Source organism: Microcebus murinus, chromosome 7 (assembly GCF_040939455.1).
Source record: "Microcebus murinus isolate Inina chromosome 7, M.murinus_Inina_mat1.0, whole genome shotgun sequence".
NCBI lineage: Eukaryota > Metazoa > Chordata > Mammalia > Primates > Cheirogaleidae > Microcebus > Microcebus murinus.
In genome coordinates, this window is record NC_134110.1 from 64,016,890 (window position 1) to 64,036,076 (window position 19,187).

At 44.0% G+C, this 19,187-nt stretch overlaps 1 protein-coding gene and 1 long non-coding RNA gene across 3 annotated transcripts in view; one reads left to right on the forward strand and one right to left on the reverse strand.

Moving 5' to 3' along the window:
- Window positions 1-19,187, reverse strand: part of MATN2 (matrilin 2) — a 137,124-nt gene that overhangs the window by 42,280 nt on the left and 75,657 nt on the right. For both annotated transcript variants that reach the window (XM_020288930.2, XM_020288932.2), the window contains exons 5-6: window positions 16,108-16,230; window positions 5,867-5,989 (exon numbers count right to left, since the gene is read on the reverse strand). In XM_020288930.2, coding sequence (XP_020144519.2) covers window positions 5,867-5,989; window positions 16,108-16,230 — 246 coding nt within the window. The remainder of the gene's footprint in view (window positions 1-5,866; window positions 5,990-16,107; window positions 16,231-19,187) is intronic.
- LOC105869872 (uncharacterized) overlaps window positions 1-19,187 on the forward strand; it is a 31,934-nt gene that overhangs the window by 10,975 nt on the left and 1,772 nt on the right. Inside the window, exon 2 of the long non-coding RNA XR_001153321.3 lies at window positions 4,751-4,819. This is a non-coding gene — a long non-coding RNA (uncharacterized LOC105869872). The remainder of the gene's footprint in view (window positions 1-4,750; window positions 4,820-19,187) is intronic.

Here is a 19,187-nt window from a genome sequence, read left to right on the forward strand (position 1 = left end):
TTACTTTTGTAATCAGAAAAAGTACTAAAGTACTAAAAATAAATATTCACATTCATAACTGTGAAACTAGTTGCCGTGGAAAACAGCAGAAATAATAAAGAAAAAAGAATAATGTGGGAGGTGCCCAGAGATTTGGAGACAACAATAATCAGAGAACATTGCTGAAAACAATATATGTAGTTTCATATGTCCATATATGCTATAGTTGGGATGCCTGTCCCCCCAAATCTCATGTTAAAATTTAATCCCCAAAGTTGGAGGTGGGGCTTGGTGGGAGGTGTTTTGGTCATAGGGGTGGATCTCTCATGAATGTCTTGGTGCCGTCCTCATGATAATAGCCATCCTCATGGTAATGAGTGAGTTCTTGCTCTATTAGTTCCCTCATGCGCTGGTTGTTAAAAAGAGCCTGGCACCCTCCACATACCTTGTTTCCTCTTTCGCCATGAGATCTCTGCACACACCAGCTACACTTCACCTTCTGCCATGAGTGGAAGCAGCCTGAGGCTTTCCACAGATACCCAGTCTTCTAGCCAACAGAATCATGAGCCAAATGCTTTTTTCTTTATAAATTACCCAGTTTTGTTATGCCTTTATAGCAACACAAATAGACTAAACATCCAAAAAATAAAATACAGGTAACAAACAAAGCGAGTTTCAGACCTCCATATAGAGGAGTAGCTATGAGCTTATGGGTATTACTGGAATCCAGGCAGACAGGAACAAAATGCATGACTACGGAGAGAGCAGGCCATGTTCTATGGACCACAGAGCCTGCGTCACAGTCCCGCACACTATTCTAGTCACGCAACTTCTTTGCTGCATGCCTTGTGAACTCAATGGAGAAATGTGTGCTGAATGAAAGAATGATTGGTTGGGCTTGTAACTGCCTGAATGTACCCAGAGAATGCTGATTGCTGAACTAAGACTCTGAGCACCATTGCTGAACTGAGCAACATTGCTAAGCCTCAAGTTCCTGCCTCAGGGCTTTTGCACTGGTGCTACGTTTCCTCTGCCTCACAGTTCTCTTCCTTCTCTCACCTCCTTCAAGTCTTTGATCAAATGTCACTTTCCTGTTGAGACCTGTAGTCTTCTTTTAACCTGCTCTAATAGAATATAAGCTCCATAAAGACAGAGATTGGTTTTTTGGTTTTTTTTTTTTTTTTGGTCTGTTTTATTTATTGCTGTAAGCCTAGTGTTTACAACCATATCTGGTATATAGTAGATGCTCAACAAATATCTGTTAAATGAATAGTTATCAGTATTACTCTTACTGGAGTATTTTGTGAGGGTTCAGATGTGTAAATATTGTGCACTAAGATGTGTAAATATTGTGCACTAAGAACCAACACGGGGTCACTAAGAATGAAAGACAGCTCTCATGTTCTCCTTTTTTTTTTTTTTTGAGACAGAGTCTTGCTTTGTTGCCCAGGCTAGAGTGAGTGCCGTGGTGTCAGCCTAGCTCACAGCAACCTCAAACTCCTGGGCCCAAGCAATCCTCCTGCCTCAGCCTCCTGAGTAGCTGGGACTACAAGCATGCGCCACCATGCCCGGCTAATTTTTTCTATACATATTAGTTGGCCAATTAATTTCTTTCTATTTATAGTAAGATGGGGTTTCGCTCTTGCTCAGGCTGGTTTTGAACTCCTGACCTCGAGCAATCTGCCCGCCTCGGCTTCCCAGAGTGCTAGGATTACAGGCGTGAGCCACCGTGCCCGGCCTCTCATGCCCTCCTTAATGCTTCTTCCCACCAGGCTGTTTAAAAATCTCCTTCTAGTAGAGTCTCAGTTCAGCAATCAGCATTCTCTGGGTACAGACATTCGGGCAGTTACAAGCCCAACCAATCATTCTTTCATTCAACACACATTTCTCCATTGAGTTCACAAGGCATGCGGCTCTCTTTAGCAAGTTGGTCAAATGCCTATTAAAGTCTCAATAGTTGCTACCACATTTTCCATGCCTGGTTAGTCTATGAAAGGAAATAAGAGTTATTCTGATGTGACTCATTCTTAGTGACCACAAAGAATGCGAGAAGCTCGATTTGTTCTGTTGGTCTTTAAGAGCGAAGAAGTAGATATCAGCTCAGTCTGGGAAATCACTTTCTAAGAATCAGAGCTGTACAAAGTGGAATGAACCCCCATGGGCTATCACGAGTGTCCTGTCAGTGGTGTTCAAGTGCCAGCTGGATGACAGTGTAGAATGGGTAGGTGGGCAAGAACTAGATTGAACTTTACAGCCTCTTCCAACCAAGAGTCTTTGATTCATGCACACAGGGCCTCAGAAAAGTGGTATATATTACAGGCTGTAGAAAGGTAGCAGGGCTCAGCACATTAACTATTTCCTGGTCAGGATGCCTGACAACTGATACGTTCTAGTTCCTCTATTGCTGATTCGGTATAAAATTATTTCCTTCTGTATTTCGCTTTTAATGCAAGCACCAAATATTCATTCAGTGCCTTACTCTGTGCAAAGCATTCTTATTTGAAAAATGAGGATGGAAATGTCAACCAAGTTATCAATGGAGTCTGAAATGAGCATAATGATCTCAAAGTCAGAAAACAATAAAGAGCAATATTCAAAATATGGTGTCCACAATTGCCTTTTTTCATCATTACAGGCATTAGATGATTAAGCATTGGACTTGAACCCTACAGTCTCCTTGATACCAAAGATACCAAAGACATGGATTCCTATCTAGTATACTTAAGTCCTCTATATATCTTTCTGGTGAAAAGGCCCTGGATATCTGAGAGTGTTCTTTCTCAGGCTTGGCTCAAGAGCAAAGGTTTCATTTTAGATCTCATACTTCATATCTCATACCTCAATGCAACCTCCAACTCCTGGGCTCAAGCAATCCTCTTGCCTCAGCCTTCTGAGTAGCTGGGACTACAGGTATGTGCCACCACACCTGGCTAATTTTTATTGTTATTGTTATTGATGCTTTATTATGTAAATATTTAAACACTGATTAAAAAAAAATAGTGGGTAGCTTCTGTACATTTTAATGATTTTTTTTTAAGTTTCAAAACATTAAGGGGGTACAAATGTTTTTGTTACATGGTGGCTAATTTTTTAAATTTTTTGTAGAGATAGGGTCTTACTATGTTGCCCAGGCGAGATTCAAACTCCTGGCTTCAAGTGATCCTCCCGCCTTAGGTCCCACAGTGCTGGGATTGCAGCCATGAGCCACTGGATCTGGCAGGAAAACATTTTTTAAAATCTTTCAGCATCACAGCAGTGGCCAGGCTGACTTGGCTAGAAGCTGATGAGATGCCTTGGTACTTCCTGACAGGATGGCCACCTTGATTCTGAGCTTCTGCCTCCATCCTGTGTTCCTGTTCCTTTTAGCTGATCTCTAGTTCTCAGTTCTTGTCCCTGCCTCAGATCTGGAGCACTCCTGGGAGTCTCTGTCCTCACAGCTGGGCTTCTGCCTTATTTCTTAATCTGACAGCTCTCCAGGTTCTCCGAGTGTCTGCTTTCTCTCTTGGCCCTTTTCCTGCTCCCGCCGCCCCCCCCACCCCCCCACCCCCCACCCCCCGCATGGTGGGAAGGGGGCTCTTCTGGGGGACTTATCACCCTGGTGCTGCCTGCCCAGACCCCTCGGATTTCCCGGCACTCTTCCCTGCCCACGCATTGGAGCGGCCCACTGCTGGGTCTTACCCTGACAGGGCCCAGAGACAGCTGAACTGCTGGGCTCCGTGCCTAGTTGGTGAGACCTCCCAGCTGGATCAGTCCCTGCCCTGGCTCCTAGCCAAACCTCCTCTCCAGGCCCCCTACACCGCCGCAGTATCTACTTGCACGGTCTGATCGCAGGGCTGAGACGTCCTCCTTGCCTGCACCAACCCGGGCCTTGGCTCTGGGGTAGAAGACAGGCTGAGCCACAGTGTGGGAAGATAGTGCCGCTCTGGGAACTGGGGCTGGGGGCAGGGGTGGAAGTCAGGTGACCCCAGCCAGGGAAGGCATTTTGTAGAGGCAGGAGAGAGCCTGGGGGAATCTCCACCCGTTCTGATCTAACTGGTCCCCTTCCCTTAGCTCCTGCCAGGGGTCTTGTCGGCATCACACTGCAGGCCCCAGGTCATATAACCCGTGGCCTCGTGACTGAGATGCTCTGTGTGACCGTGGCCCATGTCCCCACCAACTCCCAGTGGAAGTCTTGAATTGCTCATGCTCCTTTGAACTCAACCCAGGTTTGGGGTAGATGCTCAATAAAGACTAATTTAAAGCCTTTGAAGCTAGTATCGCCCCTTACAAGAACTTAGCACCTGGCAATTTGCTAAATGGTTTATATGAATTATCCCATTATGTCTTCAAGACAATGCTGTGAAGGTGGCGGTATCATCACGCCCTATTACAGGTGAGGAAACTGAGGCATAAATAACTTGCCCAAGATCACCCATAGAAAAGCAGTGGAGCCGGGATTTGAACCAAGACTAGCCCCCAGGAGCATGGGGCCTCCCTTTTGATGAGAGTACTGACTCACCCGCCTAGCAACCACAACCCACCCCCTCACCCACCATGACCACAGGCCAGGCAGCTGTTTCCTAGTTCAGAAGATTCAGAAGGGATGGGAGAGGAACAGAGCAGTCTACTCACTCATTCACTTATTCTCTCAGTAAACAAAACAAACAGACAACTGCATGCCAGTCACACGCTGGGCATGGAGATCTAAAACACCCTGTCTGGTTCATATCTTTGCATGTCTTCTCTTCTTCTGGAACCCTCATCTCACCCTTCTTCGGCTGGTGAATGACAGCTCCACCCTCAAGACTCTGCCACGGTATCTTCTCCTCCCGGAAGGACCCTGCCGTATTCATTTTTATTGGTACGTGGTTAGGGCTCCAGAAATGGGCGTTTTTAACTTAGTGTGGCCCTTACAGTTCCATACGCACCCCTGTCTCCAGCTCTGGTGTTTATAAGCTGCTGATATTTAGGGATTGAAGAGTAGGAGTTAAATTTATGTTTCAGGAGGTTTTGTGCAGATGTACACTGCTTTACATAATGGATGCATTTTTAGAAAGGTTGTAGGTACATGAACTTTTTATGAATTAAAATCCTATTTTCTCATTGATGTATGTTTCAGAGATGCCTTCTTATTCTAAATTGCTATTAAAATTCACTTTTTAAAAAGGCTGAACCCTAATACTTTGAAAACAAGCTTTTCTCATGTGTCCCTCCCTATAGGAGGATAATAATCCACACACGATCCCTTAAGGCTTTGGTGGACCTTCATATTTAAAAGGACACTTTTGGAATCCTTTTGCAAAACTAGGGATCACCTTTAGTTTATAGAGTCTTATGTTCAGATTTGGGGAGCTAAAATGACTTCTGATTTTTATTTATAGTTAAAATCAAATAGAGCTAAATAGCTCAAACAAAACATGAGCACTTCTCTGCAAACTGCCATCCACCTATCCGTCCCTAACACAAACAAAACCGCATTCAATTCTTTTTGGCTCAGCGATTTTCTGGTACTTGTGTGGAGTCAGAGCTGAAGCTCACAAGCCACAAAGCTTCAGTGAAAACATTCCTCAAGCCCTGTTAATACCCAGGGCCACAGCCAGGCTGAGTCAGCAGGAAGCAAGGTGGCCTGGTTACCGGCAGGCTCAGCTGAGGCTGGAAGAACACCCCCACGTGTGGTGGCTGATAAAACACAACTTCATCAGATTCCTTAAGCGGTGATATTGAACTAGAGTGGGTTACAGTCTTAAGGCCAGTCAAGAAACGTCTGACAGAGGAGGGCTGGGGCAGGAGGTTTCAGACCCCCCACGACATAATCATATGCTAATCCATGCTTGGGAGATTTCCAAGGCCAGAGTCCCAGTAGCAGTCATATCAAATGCTTCTCTCTCTCTCTCTCTGGGTAACTTACTTGTGCACGTTTTTCCGTCTGTGTTAAGAGCAAATCCTTCACGGCACCGGCAAGAGTAGGAGCCATCAGCGTTTACACACTCGTGTTCACACCCATGGTTTTCTGAGGCACAGTAGTCCACAGCTGTAGAGAATAAAACACATTCAGAGTTTAATCAGAAACGCAGCCAGAGGTAAAAAGAATGGTAGGATGGAAGCATACTCATAGCAACTATGAGTAAGCATTCATATTGTTGATCCAAAAAGAATATGGATAAATAAATATGAATTCAAGACCTCCTTTTCCTTATTCATGCCCAGCCCCCCAAAAATAGGAGTCTATATCAGGCAATTCATATCAGAAGATAAAGAACTTATGAACAATTGTATTTAAAAGTTAAAGAAATGCAAATCAAAATAATCACAGGACACATACCTATAAAACTGGCAGAAATAAAGATGAGATAAAACCCAGTGGTGGCAAGGCAGCATGGACACAGGGCTATTAATATTAATGATGGGTGGCATTATAAACTGCTAAAAATCCCTATGGAAGGCAATTTGACAATGTTCACCCTGGAAATGTGACCCAAAGAAATGACTGAAAAAAGAGTGAAATTAATGATATGCAATAGGCTATTAATAGTAGCATTATTTAATAAGATTTTTAAAAGGTCTGGAAAATAAGATGAACATTTAATAAGGATAAATGAATTAGTAACTTACGAGAAAACACACTGGCTCATTTCTCATTAAGTGCACAAATATTTAGTGAGTACCATCTAGGGTCTAGGCCCTGTTTTACGTACTAGGGATAGAACAAATAAGAAAACAGACAAAAATTCCAGCCCTCAAGGAGCTTATACGTGAGTGGTGATGGTGGGAGTAGTGAACAGACAAGAAATAAAATATATAAGTAAATAGCATAGTCTATGAGAAGATAAAGAGTGTCCTGGAGAAAAATCAGACATGGAACAGGAATAGGGCTGTGGGGGAGGGGTGGGGGAGGGAGGCTGGGATGTCACGAGGTGGTCAGGACAGCTTCTCCAAGAAGGTGGCAGTTGGGCAGTGCTGAACGACATACGAGCCTAGGGGACATCCGGGAGACAGCATCCCGGCAAAAGGACCGGCAAGTGCCAAGGCCAGGAGGTGGGACCAGGTATCCCTGGTGTGCTGGAGGATCAGCTAAGAGGCCAGGGCGGCTGGAGCAGGGGGAGGTGGGACACAGGAATGGTGCAGTCAGGAGGGACCCATGGGCCACTGCGAGGACCTTGCTTTTACTCTGAGTGAGCTGAGGATCGTTGGCCGGTTCTGAACTGAGGAGCTAAGAATACGGTGTAGAGGGCAGCTGTGACAGTGGCAAACCAGTCAGGGGTCACTCCAATAATCTCAGTGAGGAAGGATGGAGGCTTCAACCAGGATGGGGTGGGGAGAAGCAGTGTTCTGAGAGCTGTGGCTGGGATTGTGTCCCCCCAAAAGACATGTCGGAGTGCTAACCCTTGCTGCCTACCAATGTGGCCTTATTTGGAAATAGGGTCTTTGCAGAAGTAATAAAGTTAAGATGCAATCATTAGGGTGGGCTCTAGTCCACTGTGATGGTGTCCTTACAAGAGGAGAAGGCCATGTGAAGACAGCCACCCGGGGAGAACGCCAGGTGAAGACAGACGCAGAGACTGGAGTGACGCAGCCACCAGCAGTGGAACACCAAGGTTCCATGGCCACCGCCAGAAATCAAGAAGAGGCGAGGGAGGATTCTTCCACAGGTTTCGTAGGCAGCACGCCCCTGCCAGTGCCTTGATTTGGGACTTCTAGCTGCCAGAACTATGAGAAATACATTTCTATTTTTTTAAGTCACCCACTCTGTTACGGCAGCACTAGCAAACTAATACACCAGGTATGTGCCCAAGGTGGGGCTGATAGAGACCTGTCGGGTTAGCGGTGAGGCAAGAGAAAAAGAGAAGAATTAAGGCTGACTCCAGGGATTGTGGTCTAAGCAACCGAGAGAAAGAAGATGCCATCAGCCGAGATGGGGAAGGCACAAGAGGGGCAGGTTTCATGGGAGGAGACCAGGAGCTCCAATCCGGCATTAGGCAGCCATTAACATTACCATTGTGATGACATCACCGAAAATAGGGAGACAAAATTTGGTGAAAAAAAGTAGCTCATGAAATTGTACATTCACAGTGATTATATAGAGGGAAAATATAGCTCTAAGGCAAAGCCTGGAAATTAGAAACAAAAATGCATGTTGTGTTAAGGTAGTAGGATTATGGATAATTTTTTTTCTTTAAAAGTGTTTCCCTCTACAATGTTCTAGGATATATTAATATCACAATTGTGTAAATAGTAACAAGGAAATGGAATCTACAAAATTAATATATATGTGCAATTTTTAAAAAGCAAAACCATGCATGGAGAAGATAATAATATATTTAGCATAGTACTAAAACAAAGCAAAGGGAAAAGCTAAAGATTCTTTTTTTTTTTTTTATTTCTAATCTAACCGTACTCCTGGAAAAGATTCTTAAAAGGTAATAACCTGTGTTATGTTTATTCTTTTGCTCCCAAGCTTCATTAATTTTCAGTCCAAATATTGTGTTTGTAACTTCACCTCCCTACACGGGTTTAACAGCACCTGATATTTATGGGCCTAATTTACCAGTCATTATGGTGGGAACAAGGCATTCACGTTGTCTCAAAGTCTGAATGTCATAGGACATTAGCCATTAGGTGCTGGAGTCATAACATAAATATGGAGCCAGTACCAAGTCCTTATAAAAGTTAATTTCTCATCTCTCAAGAACCAATGGGTCATTAAACAAATTTACGGTGACACTGGGAACACTGAGATCAAGGAGTCCCAAGCCCTGGCACGTACTCCAGTCTGTGGGTTGCCAGAGTTGGCCGTGCCATGGCGCACATGGGCCTGTGTTAGCAGCCAGCAATCCTCACCTTCACCTCCTCACACTGGGCCTGACTCTCCATCTTGAAAATCTCCCAACCCCTGATATAGGTGTCTGCCATCAGGCAGCCAGTCCTACCTGTGGCCTTTCTCAGTACCCGCCTCAGAGAGAGGAGGTGTTAATCTGACTTCCAAGTTGTAGGACAGTGACATTGCTACGATGATGAGTGGTCACGTCACTATGCCTAAAAGGCAGAAACTCAGACTCTACCTCTCTCTTCAACTCCCTCTCTTACACCATGGGGTGTAATCTCTGAGCCCAGCCACCTCTGTCCCTCAGAGGGATACCCCATAATTATGCTGGCCCCATAATTTAGACTGGATAGAGTTTGGAAGCTTTGCTTATGTGTTGAGTCTAAGCCACGTACTCTAAACTCTTCTTTTTCCAGAATGCTATAGAATAGAGTATCCAATGTTGGCTCAGGTGTTTAAAAAAAGCTGTACAGAAGAAGCTCCTTGAACAGACCTCCACTTAACCAACTCCCAATCAGAGGGTCATTCCCTCTGACCATGTAAGACCGATGCCCAGAGTATGCTAAATGCCTGAGACAGCTGGAACACCTGTGTCTTGGAACGCTTATGCGCGCCTCTCACCGGCTGGGCTGTGGGCGTATAAAGCAGGCTTGGCGGAACACGTGTGCTCTAGAACACCTGCGTACTCCTTCCACTGACTGAGCTGTCTGCTTATAAAGCGTTGGTTCTCAAAGCACGGTCTGTGAACCAGCCGTGTCAACTCTCACTTGCAAACTTGTCGGTAATGCTAATTCTCAGGGCCCACCCAGCCCTACTGACCAGATGCTCTGGGTGCGGGGCCCAGGAATATGTGTCTTAACAAGCCCTGCAGGTGATTCTGATGCATGCTAAAATTCCAGAGACACTGTCAAAAAGGGTCAAAGTTGTTGTCGTTCTCAAACCTATATATGCCCTTTGTACGTGTAATTAATTTCAATATAACAAAAACCAAGCAAAGGTAAGCACTAAAAGAAACTGAGTTTTTAAAAAATAAAAATTAAGTTGAGGCCAGCGTGGTGGCTCACGCCTGTAATCCTAGCACTCTGGGAGGCCGAAGTAGGGAGGATCCCTCAAGGTCAGGAGTTTGAGACCAGCCTGAGCAAGAGCGAGACCCTGTCTCTACTAAAAATAGAAAGAAATTAATTGGCCAACTAAAAATATATATAGAAAAAATTAGCCGGGAATGGTGGCACATGTCTGTAGCCCCAGCTACTTGGGAGGCTGAGGCAGGAGGATCGCTTGAGCCCAGGAGTTTGAGGTTGCCGTGAACTAGGCTGACACCACGGCACTCTGACCTGGGCAACAGAGTGAGACTCTGTCTCAACAAAAAAATTTAAGTTGAAAGCTTTGGAAAGAATTAACGCAATTTGCTCACCAAAACTGCTGTCGGACCAGGCATGGATGAAACAAGTGCCAAAGATTGGGAAATTTTTCATTAAAACAGACGAGGAATCTGCCCTTCACTGCTTTACAGAAGTCTTCAAATCCTTGCTCCAATTTAAAGGAACCAAGGCTAAATATCATAGACGACACTTTATGGGTATGGTTTGTGCAAGAATGATTTTTAAATATCATATTTTGTCTTCAACTTAAAATTAGTATTTTTAAAGGTGGAATTAAAAGTAATTTTTATTAAGTGTACATGTATGTGTTTTAAATAAAAATAAAATGATTAAGGTAGGCTTGAATATGTCATTTTTTTAGGATTACCCCCTTTAAATGACGTTTTCCATTAATCAGTCAACAACAGGCCCGATTTCCTGGGATAAGAGGGCTTCTCCCAGATCTTGATTCTCACTCTGTTTTGTTCCTTGTGTGCACAGCTCTCTGGGGAACCTAAGGGAGGCGGTGATTGGCAAGGCAGGATTCAGGCATTCTGAGTCCTGGGCCCTGGTCTAGAAAACCCCCGGTTGTCAAATCCCATCTTGATCTGAGAGCTGCCACTGACTCCCTGCCAGGCTGCTGGGGACAGCAGACACGGGCATCGTTGCAGTGGTTAGACACGGAAGAACCCAGTTCCGGGCACGTAAACCTAAAAGTTGTTTTAAGTCCAAGAGAGTTCTAATTCATTCAACTCTGACATCCTTTGCCAAATGTTTTGGGTTCTTTGCATAACTTCCTTTGTTGCAAAATTGTAACAGAGGGAGGCCAAGGTTGAGAGGCAGATGTATGGAGGTGATCTTTGTGTATAACTCAGTGACGCCTTTATTGTTCCGAGTTCTTACTTACTTCAACAAAATCTGTTCTCAGTCGTTTTTGCCGGAACGTTCTTTACAAATGAAGACAGCAATTCTCTAGCTGTAGCTCTTTGGCCTTCCAAGTCACTAAGCGCTATGACCTCAGAGTCAGAAGTCAGTCTTGCCACGTTCAGTCTCTGCCCAATGTGTGAGAAATCAGTGGGCCGCCTCCAAGGATAAATGATACTTTGGTGCAAAGCAATAAAACCCAAGATCACCAGTTTCTGATTTATAATCTGGTCATATTCCCAGGTTTTCTCAGTAGGGATCCGTGTGCAAGGGGACGGCATTAGCAGAAACAAGATATTTTAAAGAGGAGCATTTAGATTTTAAAGTTTGTCGATCACAAAGGGAGAAAAACCAAATCTGTCATTTAGAGAAATGGTAGAACCAATTTACTTGCTGAGCATATATTAGATACAAACATAGAGTGAGGCTCAGAAAACCTCTCCTCTCCAAGGCACAACTGGATTTCTTTCTTTCTTTTCTTTCTTGAGGCTCAGAAAACCTCTCCTCTCCAAGGCACAACTGGATTTCTTTTCTTTCCCTCCCTTCCTTCCTTCCTTCCTTCCTTCCTTCCTTCCTTCCTTCCTTCCTTCCTTCCTTCCTTCCTTCCTTCCTTCCTTCCTTCCTTCCTTCCTTCCTTCCTTCCTTCCTTCCTTTCTTTCTTCTTTCCTTTCTTGACAGAGTCTGACTCTTTGCCCAGGCTAGAGTGCTGTGACATCAGCCTAGCTCACAGCAACCTCAAACTCCTGGGGTCAGGCTATGCTCCTGCCTCAGCCTCCCAAGCAGCTGGAACTACAAGCACATGCCATCATGCCCCGCTAACTTTTTTCTATATTTAAAAGCGACGGAGTCTCACTCTTGCCCAGGCTGGTCTTGAACTTCTAAGCTCAAGCGATCCTCCTGCCTCAGCCTTCCAGAGTGCTAGGATTATAGGCAAGAGCCACCAAGCCCAGCCACGACTGGATTTCTATATACAGGATTTTAAAAACTCAGAGAAAATTTCTTACTGATTTTGATAACAATAGAGGAGCGTTACAGGCTGAATTGTGTCCCTACCCTCCAAATTCCTATGTTGAAGCCATAACCCCTAATACCTCAGAACATGACTGTATTTGGAGATGGGGCCTTTGAAGAGGAGATGAAGAGACTGCTAGGGTGGCCCTAATCCAATCTGACTGGTGTCCCTATAAGAAGAGAAAATGTGGACACAAAAGAGGCACTCGGGATGTGCACACACACACACACACACACACACACACACACCATGTGAGGACACCGTGAGAAGGCAGCCATCTGGAAACCAAGGACAGAAACCCCAGAAAAGACCTGCTGACACCTTAACCTTGGACTTCCAGCTGCCAGAACAATGAGAAAATACATGTCTTTCATTTAAGCCCCCAGTCTGTGCTGTTTTGTTGTGGCAGCCCTAGCAAATTAACACGGGGGAAACCCAGTGTTTACCATCTTGGGGGCGGGGATCACATATCAAACATGAAGAGTTAGCCGATTAATTCAAAATCTGACCTTTCAATATAAAATTCATCCTCCCATCCCTTGTCCCCAACTTAAATATCAACCACCCCGTCCTCTCTGAGGGGAACTGACACAGGAGAACGTGGGAGAGGAGGCCCCAAGGCAACAGCAACGCCACGTTAAATCCCACGCGACGTGCCACCATTCTGGGTTTGCATGGACCTCAGTATGCTTTTTAAATGTACCATGCTTTCAGTATACCTACATTGTTAAACTCAAGCATTCTGAAGAAGACAAAAATTCATAAAAGGTATATAAATTAAGATTCAAGTAATGTTTATCAGTTGTTTATCAGTTTATCATCTAGTAGACATTTATAATGACAGCAATAATATTAACAAGCACTTACATAGCACTGCTCTAAGTGCTTTATGCACATTAACTCATTTAACTCTCCCAAGAACCCTTCGAGCTAGGAGGTATTAGCCTCAATTTACAGATGACGTAACTGAAATATAAAGTGGTTAAGAGACTTATAAAATGTGGATAACACTAGTACCTACCTCATAGGTTGTTGCAATATCTATCAAATATCTCGAAAGGGTCCTAGGACTTAGTAACATTCAATAAAGGTAGTTTGTATTTTTGCCACACTGCCTCTCTAACCAGGTAAGGTCGAATTTGGGAGTTAAGAGATACCTAAATGCCAGTCATTTGTTTTGCAAGCATTTATTCGGTAATTACTCTGCAGGGCGGTGTGCCAACCCCTGTGTGGTAAGGACAAGCAAATACCACGTGTAAGACGTCTTAGAAGAAATGCAGGAAGGATACGCCGGGCGCTTAGCAGTGATTACCTCCAGGAAGTGAAATTGGGGAGAAGCAACCTTCAGGTTTTGACTTTATACATATCTGTACTCTGGCTTTCTTTTTTAATAAGCAAATATTGATTTTGTAATTTAAAAACCAGTCAAGGGGAAAAGATTTTTTTAAAACCACGAATACTTGAGATTATCATCAGTCATTCAACCTCAGTCAATGATTCAAGAAAAAAAGAAAAACGTATCTTGAGTCCACTCTATAAAAGATGAAGAATACAAGTGGTGTCTGTCCTCAACAGTTTGTAATCTGCTTGGGCAGACAGAATGCAAACAGGACTAAAGCTACCCCAAAATGCAAAGCGGTCAGTAAATACCAGGTGAGTAAGTACAGCAGAAAATTCACCCTCAAAGATCTAGATAACTGGGCTTTGAAAAATATACAGTCTGGGATGGCAATGAACAAAGCTGCAGTGGCAGCTGATGGCTTACACATTCGAGGACTCCACGAAAGCAAAAGGAGAATCCTAGGCAGCAATCCACCTTTGCTCACCCGAATGTGGAAATAAACTCAGGAGTCAATAGTGAAACGAGCAGTCAGGGAGAGGGAACTCTGGCACTCCAAGTTAATGTTCCTGTTACTCAAACGTGGGGAAATGTCGTATAGGCAGGTCACAGACATGATTCAGGGATGTGTCAAAGTACTAGAACCACTGTGAAGGTGGCTGAAACCAAAAACCCACTGCATTGATTCACCAGTAGCTGGACATGGTTAACTTCTACCAAATTTCTTTAAATAAATAGTTTAGACCTGCTATCCACACTTTCTCATCACCTACACCCCACCCTTTTTACCACCACGAATCCTCCTGGTCATCTGGCATCCTTCATGCCTTGCAGAGCACCTGGCAGAGAGTGCTGAAATGTTTGCTGAGGTGAATCAGGGACTCAACTTGCTGGCTTTTTCTCTAAGTTCTATTTCCTTTGACCTTGCTAGAGCATGTCATTTATATTGCCCTGGGCTGGGCGAGGTGGCTTACACCTATAATCCCCGTACTTTGGGAGGCCAAGGTGGAAGGATTTTCTTTTTTTTTTGAAATGGGATCTCACTCTGCCTCCCAGGCTGGAGTGCAGTGGTACGATCATAGTTCACTACAGCCTCAAACTTCTAGGCTCAAGCGATCCTCCCACCTCAGCCTCCTGACTAGCTGGGACAACAGGTACATGCCACCACACCCAGCTAATTTTTTTTTTTTTTCGTAGAGATGGAGTCTCACTATGTTGCCCAGGTTGGTCTCAAATTCCTGACCTCAAGTGATCCTCCTGCCTCAGCTTCCCAAAGTGCAGGAATTACAGGTATGAGCCACCTTACCCAGCCTAAAACTATCACTATTAATAATGATTTTTCACATCTGCTTAAGAAGCCTCAATGAAAGTGTATTACTTGCACAATAAAAATTAATGAAGCAAAAATAATCATTGGTGTTTACATGTTGATTTCTTTTTTGCTAGTGTTGGTGGAGGTGGTACCCTGCCACTCTAGCATGGTCACCACAGCAGATTAAGAAAAAAACAACCCTACACTCATGAGACTCACTGCATTTGTGGCCTTCTGATAAGGGTGGCCTTCCTCATCATCAGTGTGGAAAAACAAACCCATAATACTCTCATCACTCACCTGCAAATAACAGGCTATCACTCACACTTTTTGTTTTGTTGCTTTTTTCCTTCGACATCCTTAGTTAAGGATCAAGATGTGCTGAAAAATGTAAATTCTATGTGCCAAAAAGTAAGCATTCATTGTTTGTGGAAAGCAAGACATAACAGGGCCCCTGAAAACAATGGAAAATGGAACAGAAAATGCAGCAAGCATTTAGTCCAAAAATCTAGATTCCTGTTCTGAAGTCAGTCAAGTCCTTTTCCCTCCAGATTTTCTGCCTCATAAGTATGCAGTTCAGTTTATTAAACACCTACTATTTGCCAGGCACTGTTTGTTAGTGCGAGGATGAATGACACCATGCGAGTTTAAAGGGCTTTGTAGATAAACAGGGAGGTGCCGCACGGGTATTAGGATTTGCTGGGCTACTCTGCAGGTGCTGAGGAGAACTAGTATCCATCACTGAAGATATCGGATGCCACCCATCTGTCCTGCCTCTCACCTGGTCACTCAATGTGGAGTCTCCCAGGAGGGAAGTGCTCAGCTGACCCTGACTCAGTGCCTGCAGTTCCAAGCACTGCCCTTGAGAGCTTCCTGGGCTTGTGTTTATTTTCTCTGGTCTTATCATATCCAGTTGGGCTCTTACATGTGTTAGTCACTTGGGCCTCTTGCTGAGCTGCAGGTCCAATACTATGGAGGAAGGGTGCCCATGTCTTTGAGGTGCCACTCAGCAACCCCGCCCACCACCAAGTCAATGTCACATATAACACATGAGCTATATTTAAGTCCGGCCATCCCAAACTTGAAGCAAATCCACCCAGTCCTCCTCAAGCGATGCAGTAACAGACGATGACACTCACACAGATTACCATAAGTATGTCTTTTGCTAAGGACCCACAATGAAAAAATGCTGACCTCAGCCATAAATGAAATCTTTAAAGTTCAAATTCTGCCTAACAACTAGACCGATGAACTGAGCAGTTTGTTGAAACCCAGCGCAGAGTAAATAGATCTATGGGGGTACATGTTGAATCTCCCTTCTCCCTCCTCACTGGGCTGAACTTGGCCTTCCCCACTAAGCAGGGCTGGGGGGATACTCACCCACACACCTTTTCCCATCCTCGGCCAGGGTGTAGCCACTGTAGCACTGGCAGACGAAGGAGCCCGGCACATTCACACAGAGCTGCTCACAGGCGTGGTCCTCCATGGCACACAGGTCCTGGACTGGGGCAAAGTCACACCATTAGGACACAACACCAGGGCAGGTGCAGCCTCAGCACGAGGCCATGCAATGAGCACTTCGTAACATTTGCCAAAATGACTTTTAAAAGCATTACAAGGTTGGGAGGCCGAGGCGGGCGGATTGCTCAAGGTCAGGAGTTCAAAACCAGCCTGAGCAAGAGCGAGACCCCGTCTCTACTATAAATAGAAAGAAATTAATTGGCCAACTGATATACATATATATAAAAAATTAGCCAGGCATGGTGGCGCATGCCTGTAGTCCCAGCTACTCGGGAGGCTGAGGCAGAAGGATCGCTCGAGCCCAGGAGTCTGAGGTTGCTGTGAGCTAGGCTGACGCCACGGCACTCACTCTAGCCTGGGCAACAAAGCGAGACTCTGTCTCAAAAAAAAAAAAAAAAAAAGCATTACAAGGATTAACATGTGGTCATGGCAGAAAGTTTGGAAAACATAGAAGAGTAGATAAAAAGAAACATCTACCTATAATCCCCCCACCTGTAATTCTACCACCCAAAGGCAACTGTTAACATTCTGACGAGGGCATGGGCAATATATGTAATCTTAACACTGTACCCCCATGATACGCTAAAAAAATAAATAAATAAACAAAAAAACAAAAAACATTCTGATGAGTTTTTCTTTCCAAGTGAGCTTCTGCATATATATAAAAACATATTTTTCAAAGTTGGAATTATTCATTGCCTCTATGAAATACATTGAATAATATTTAATTAATATCAATTGGTATTTCCCCATGTCAATGAAAAGTGCTCTGAAAATATCTTCATGGCCCCTGAGAGCTGTCAGTTTTCATGAGCAGCATTTGCACTTGTTGGCATCAAGCTCCCCTCTTTTGGGAATTTAAAGTGCTTCGTAATCACAGTCTCACCGATTTACACTGAGATGATTAAGCACTTTGACATTTTGCAGATGGAGTGGCCGACGTAGGATTCAGTGAAAGGACCTGTGACTCCACCAAGGCACAGCAAGTCTAAGAATAGCCCTGAATTCCCAAGTCGGCACCGTTCCCTTTAGACATGCTTTCTTCATTCCATTTGCCTACCAGAAGGATCTTTGAAAATCCTCTTTGTGCTCTATTTATTCAGCCCAGTAACAGACAAGGAGAATGGGAAAGCCCAAAGAGGTTAGGTAGAGGTAACAAAGATTACCAGGAAGAAATGGATGTATGGCTATGTGTGGTCTTATTTTGGTCAAATGTTTATTAAGTGTCCACAAAGTGCTGGGCCCTGGCTATTTATTCACATGCAATGTAGGAATGCACTAACAGAATGCATCTGCTGCAACAGAATGAAGAATATATCAGAGTATGAAAAGGTTAAAGGCATCTTCAATCTATCACTGACTCAGTCTATGACACTATTTCCCAGCAAGGAGAACAGCTTGGATGCTATGAAACAGCTAGCTCTACCATGATTTTACAATTAAAATTGCAGAAAATCAGAGAGGATTAATGGGATTGAATACATGAAAGAGAATTTTCTCTGGTTAAAAGCTATCACTATGACAGCTATGATAAAAACTCAATTACCTAGAAAGCTTGATTAATCCCTGAATCTAATGGCTATATCTTAATATCTCCTGGATCTTTGCATTTCATAGTTTATTGCGCTTTTTGATAAATATAAAATATCAAATTGATAAAAAGATAAAAGTTGATATGATTCAGCATCTCTATTAAATGTATTAAATAATTTTTAAAAATAAAATCTACATCATCACACTAAAAAATACTTAGGCCTAAGATTCCACAAATAAGGATTCTGGTTTTAAAGTCCTGAAAGAAGTATTTTTACTCCCAAATCAATAAAGTAGATGAATAAAATTAAGGACACAAATTCCTTTACCTCTTACCAGTATGTTTACATCTTAGATTTCTAGTTGGGAACCTGGAATGGGACTTTCAACATAGATTTCCCATTGATTTAGATGTAAAGAAAACACCAATAACCAGAAAAACACTTGCGTTGATGCAAAAATCATAGTGAATCAAGGAATGACAAAACCTACAGTTAATTGTAAGCCTAGGCCGGAGATACAATCTGAATCATAGGAAGGATATTCGTTCATTTACTCAATAAACATATGTTTGGGTGTTTTTTTTTTGAGACAGAGTCTCACTTTGTTGCCTAGGCTAGAGTGCCATGGCATTAGCCTAGCTCACAGCAACCTCAAACTCTTGGGCTCAAGCGATCCTCCTGCCTCAGCCTCCCGAGTAGCTGGGACTATAGGCATGCGCCACCATGCCCGGCTAATTTTTTCTATATATATTAGTTGGCCAATTAATTTCTTTGTATTTTTAGTAGAGACGGGGGTCTCGCTCTTGCTCAGGCTGGTTTTGAACTCTTGACCTTGAGCAATCCGCCTGCCTTGGCCTCCCAGAGTGCTAGGATTACAGGCGTGAGCCACTGCACCTGGCTATTTACTCAGTAAACATATGTTGAGCACCTACTATGTCCCAGCCATTGGGGATATAGCAGTGAACAGACGAGATCGGGTGCGTTCAGGGTGGTAGTATAGCAGTGAACAGAATAGACGAGGGGTTCCTGCTGTCATGCAGCTTGTTTTCTCTCAGGGGTTAGTAACATGAAGGTCTAGGAAAAAGAGTATTTCTGGCTAAAAGAAGAGCAAATGCAAAGGTCCTGTGGTAGAACAAACTTGCCCCACTTAAGGAAATGAAAGGACTGAATGGCACTGAGATGCCACATAAATAACTAAAATATGAGGCAGAACATGATAGAAATCGCTAAGAGAGGTGCTGACGAGACTATGGGAGTTCGGCATCGGGATGGATTACTGCCAGTCAGGCAGGGCTCGGGAGAGGCTCACAGGTATGGAGAAAGAGAGTTGGCTCTCCCGGCTCAGGAAGTGAGTACACATGCAGGACAGGTGTGGCAGCCGAGTCCCACTCTGGGAATTCTGGG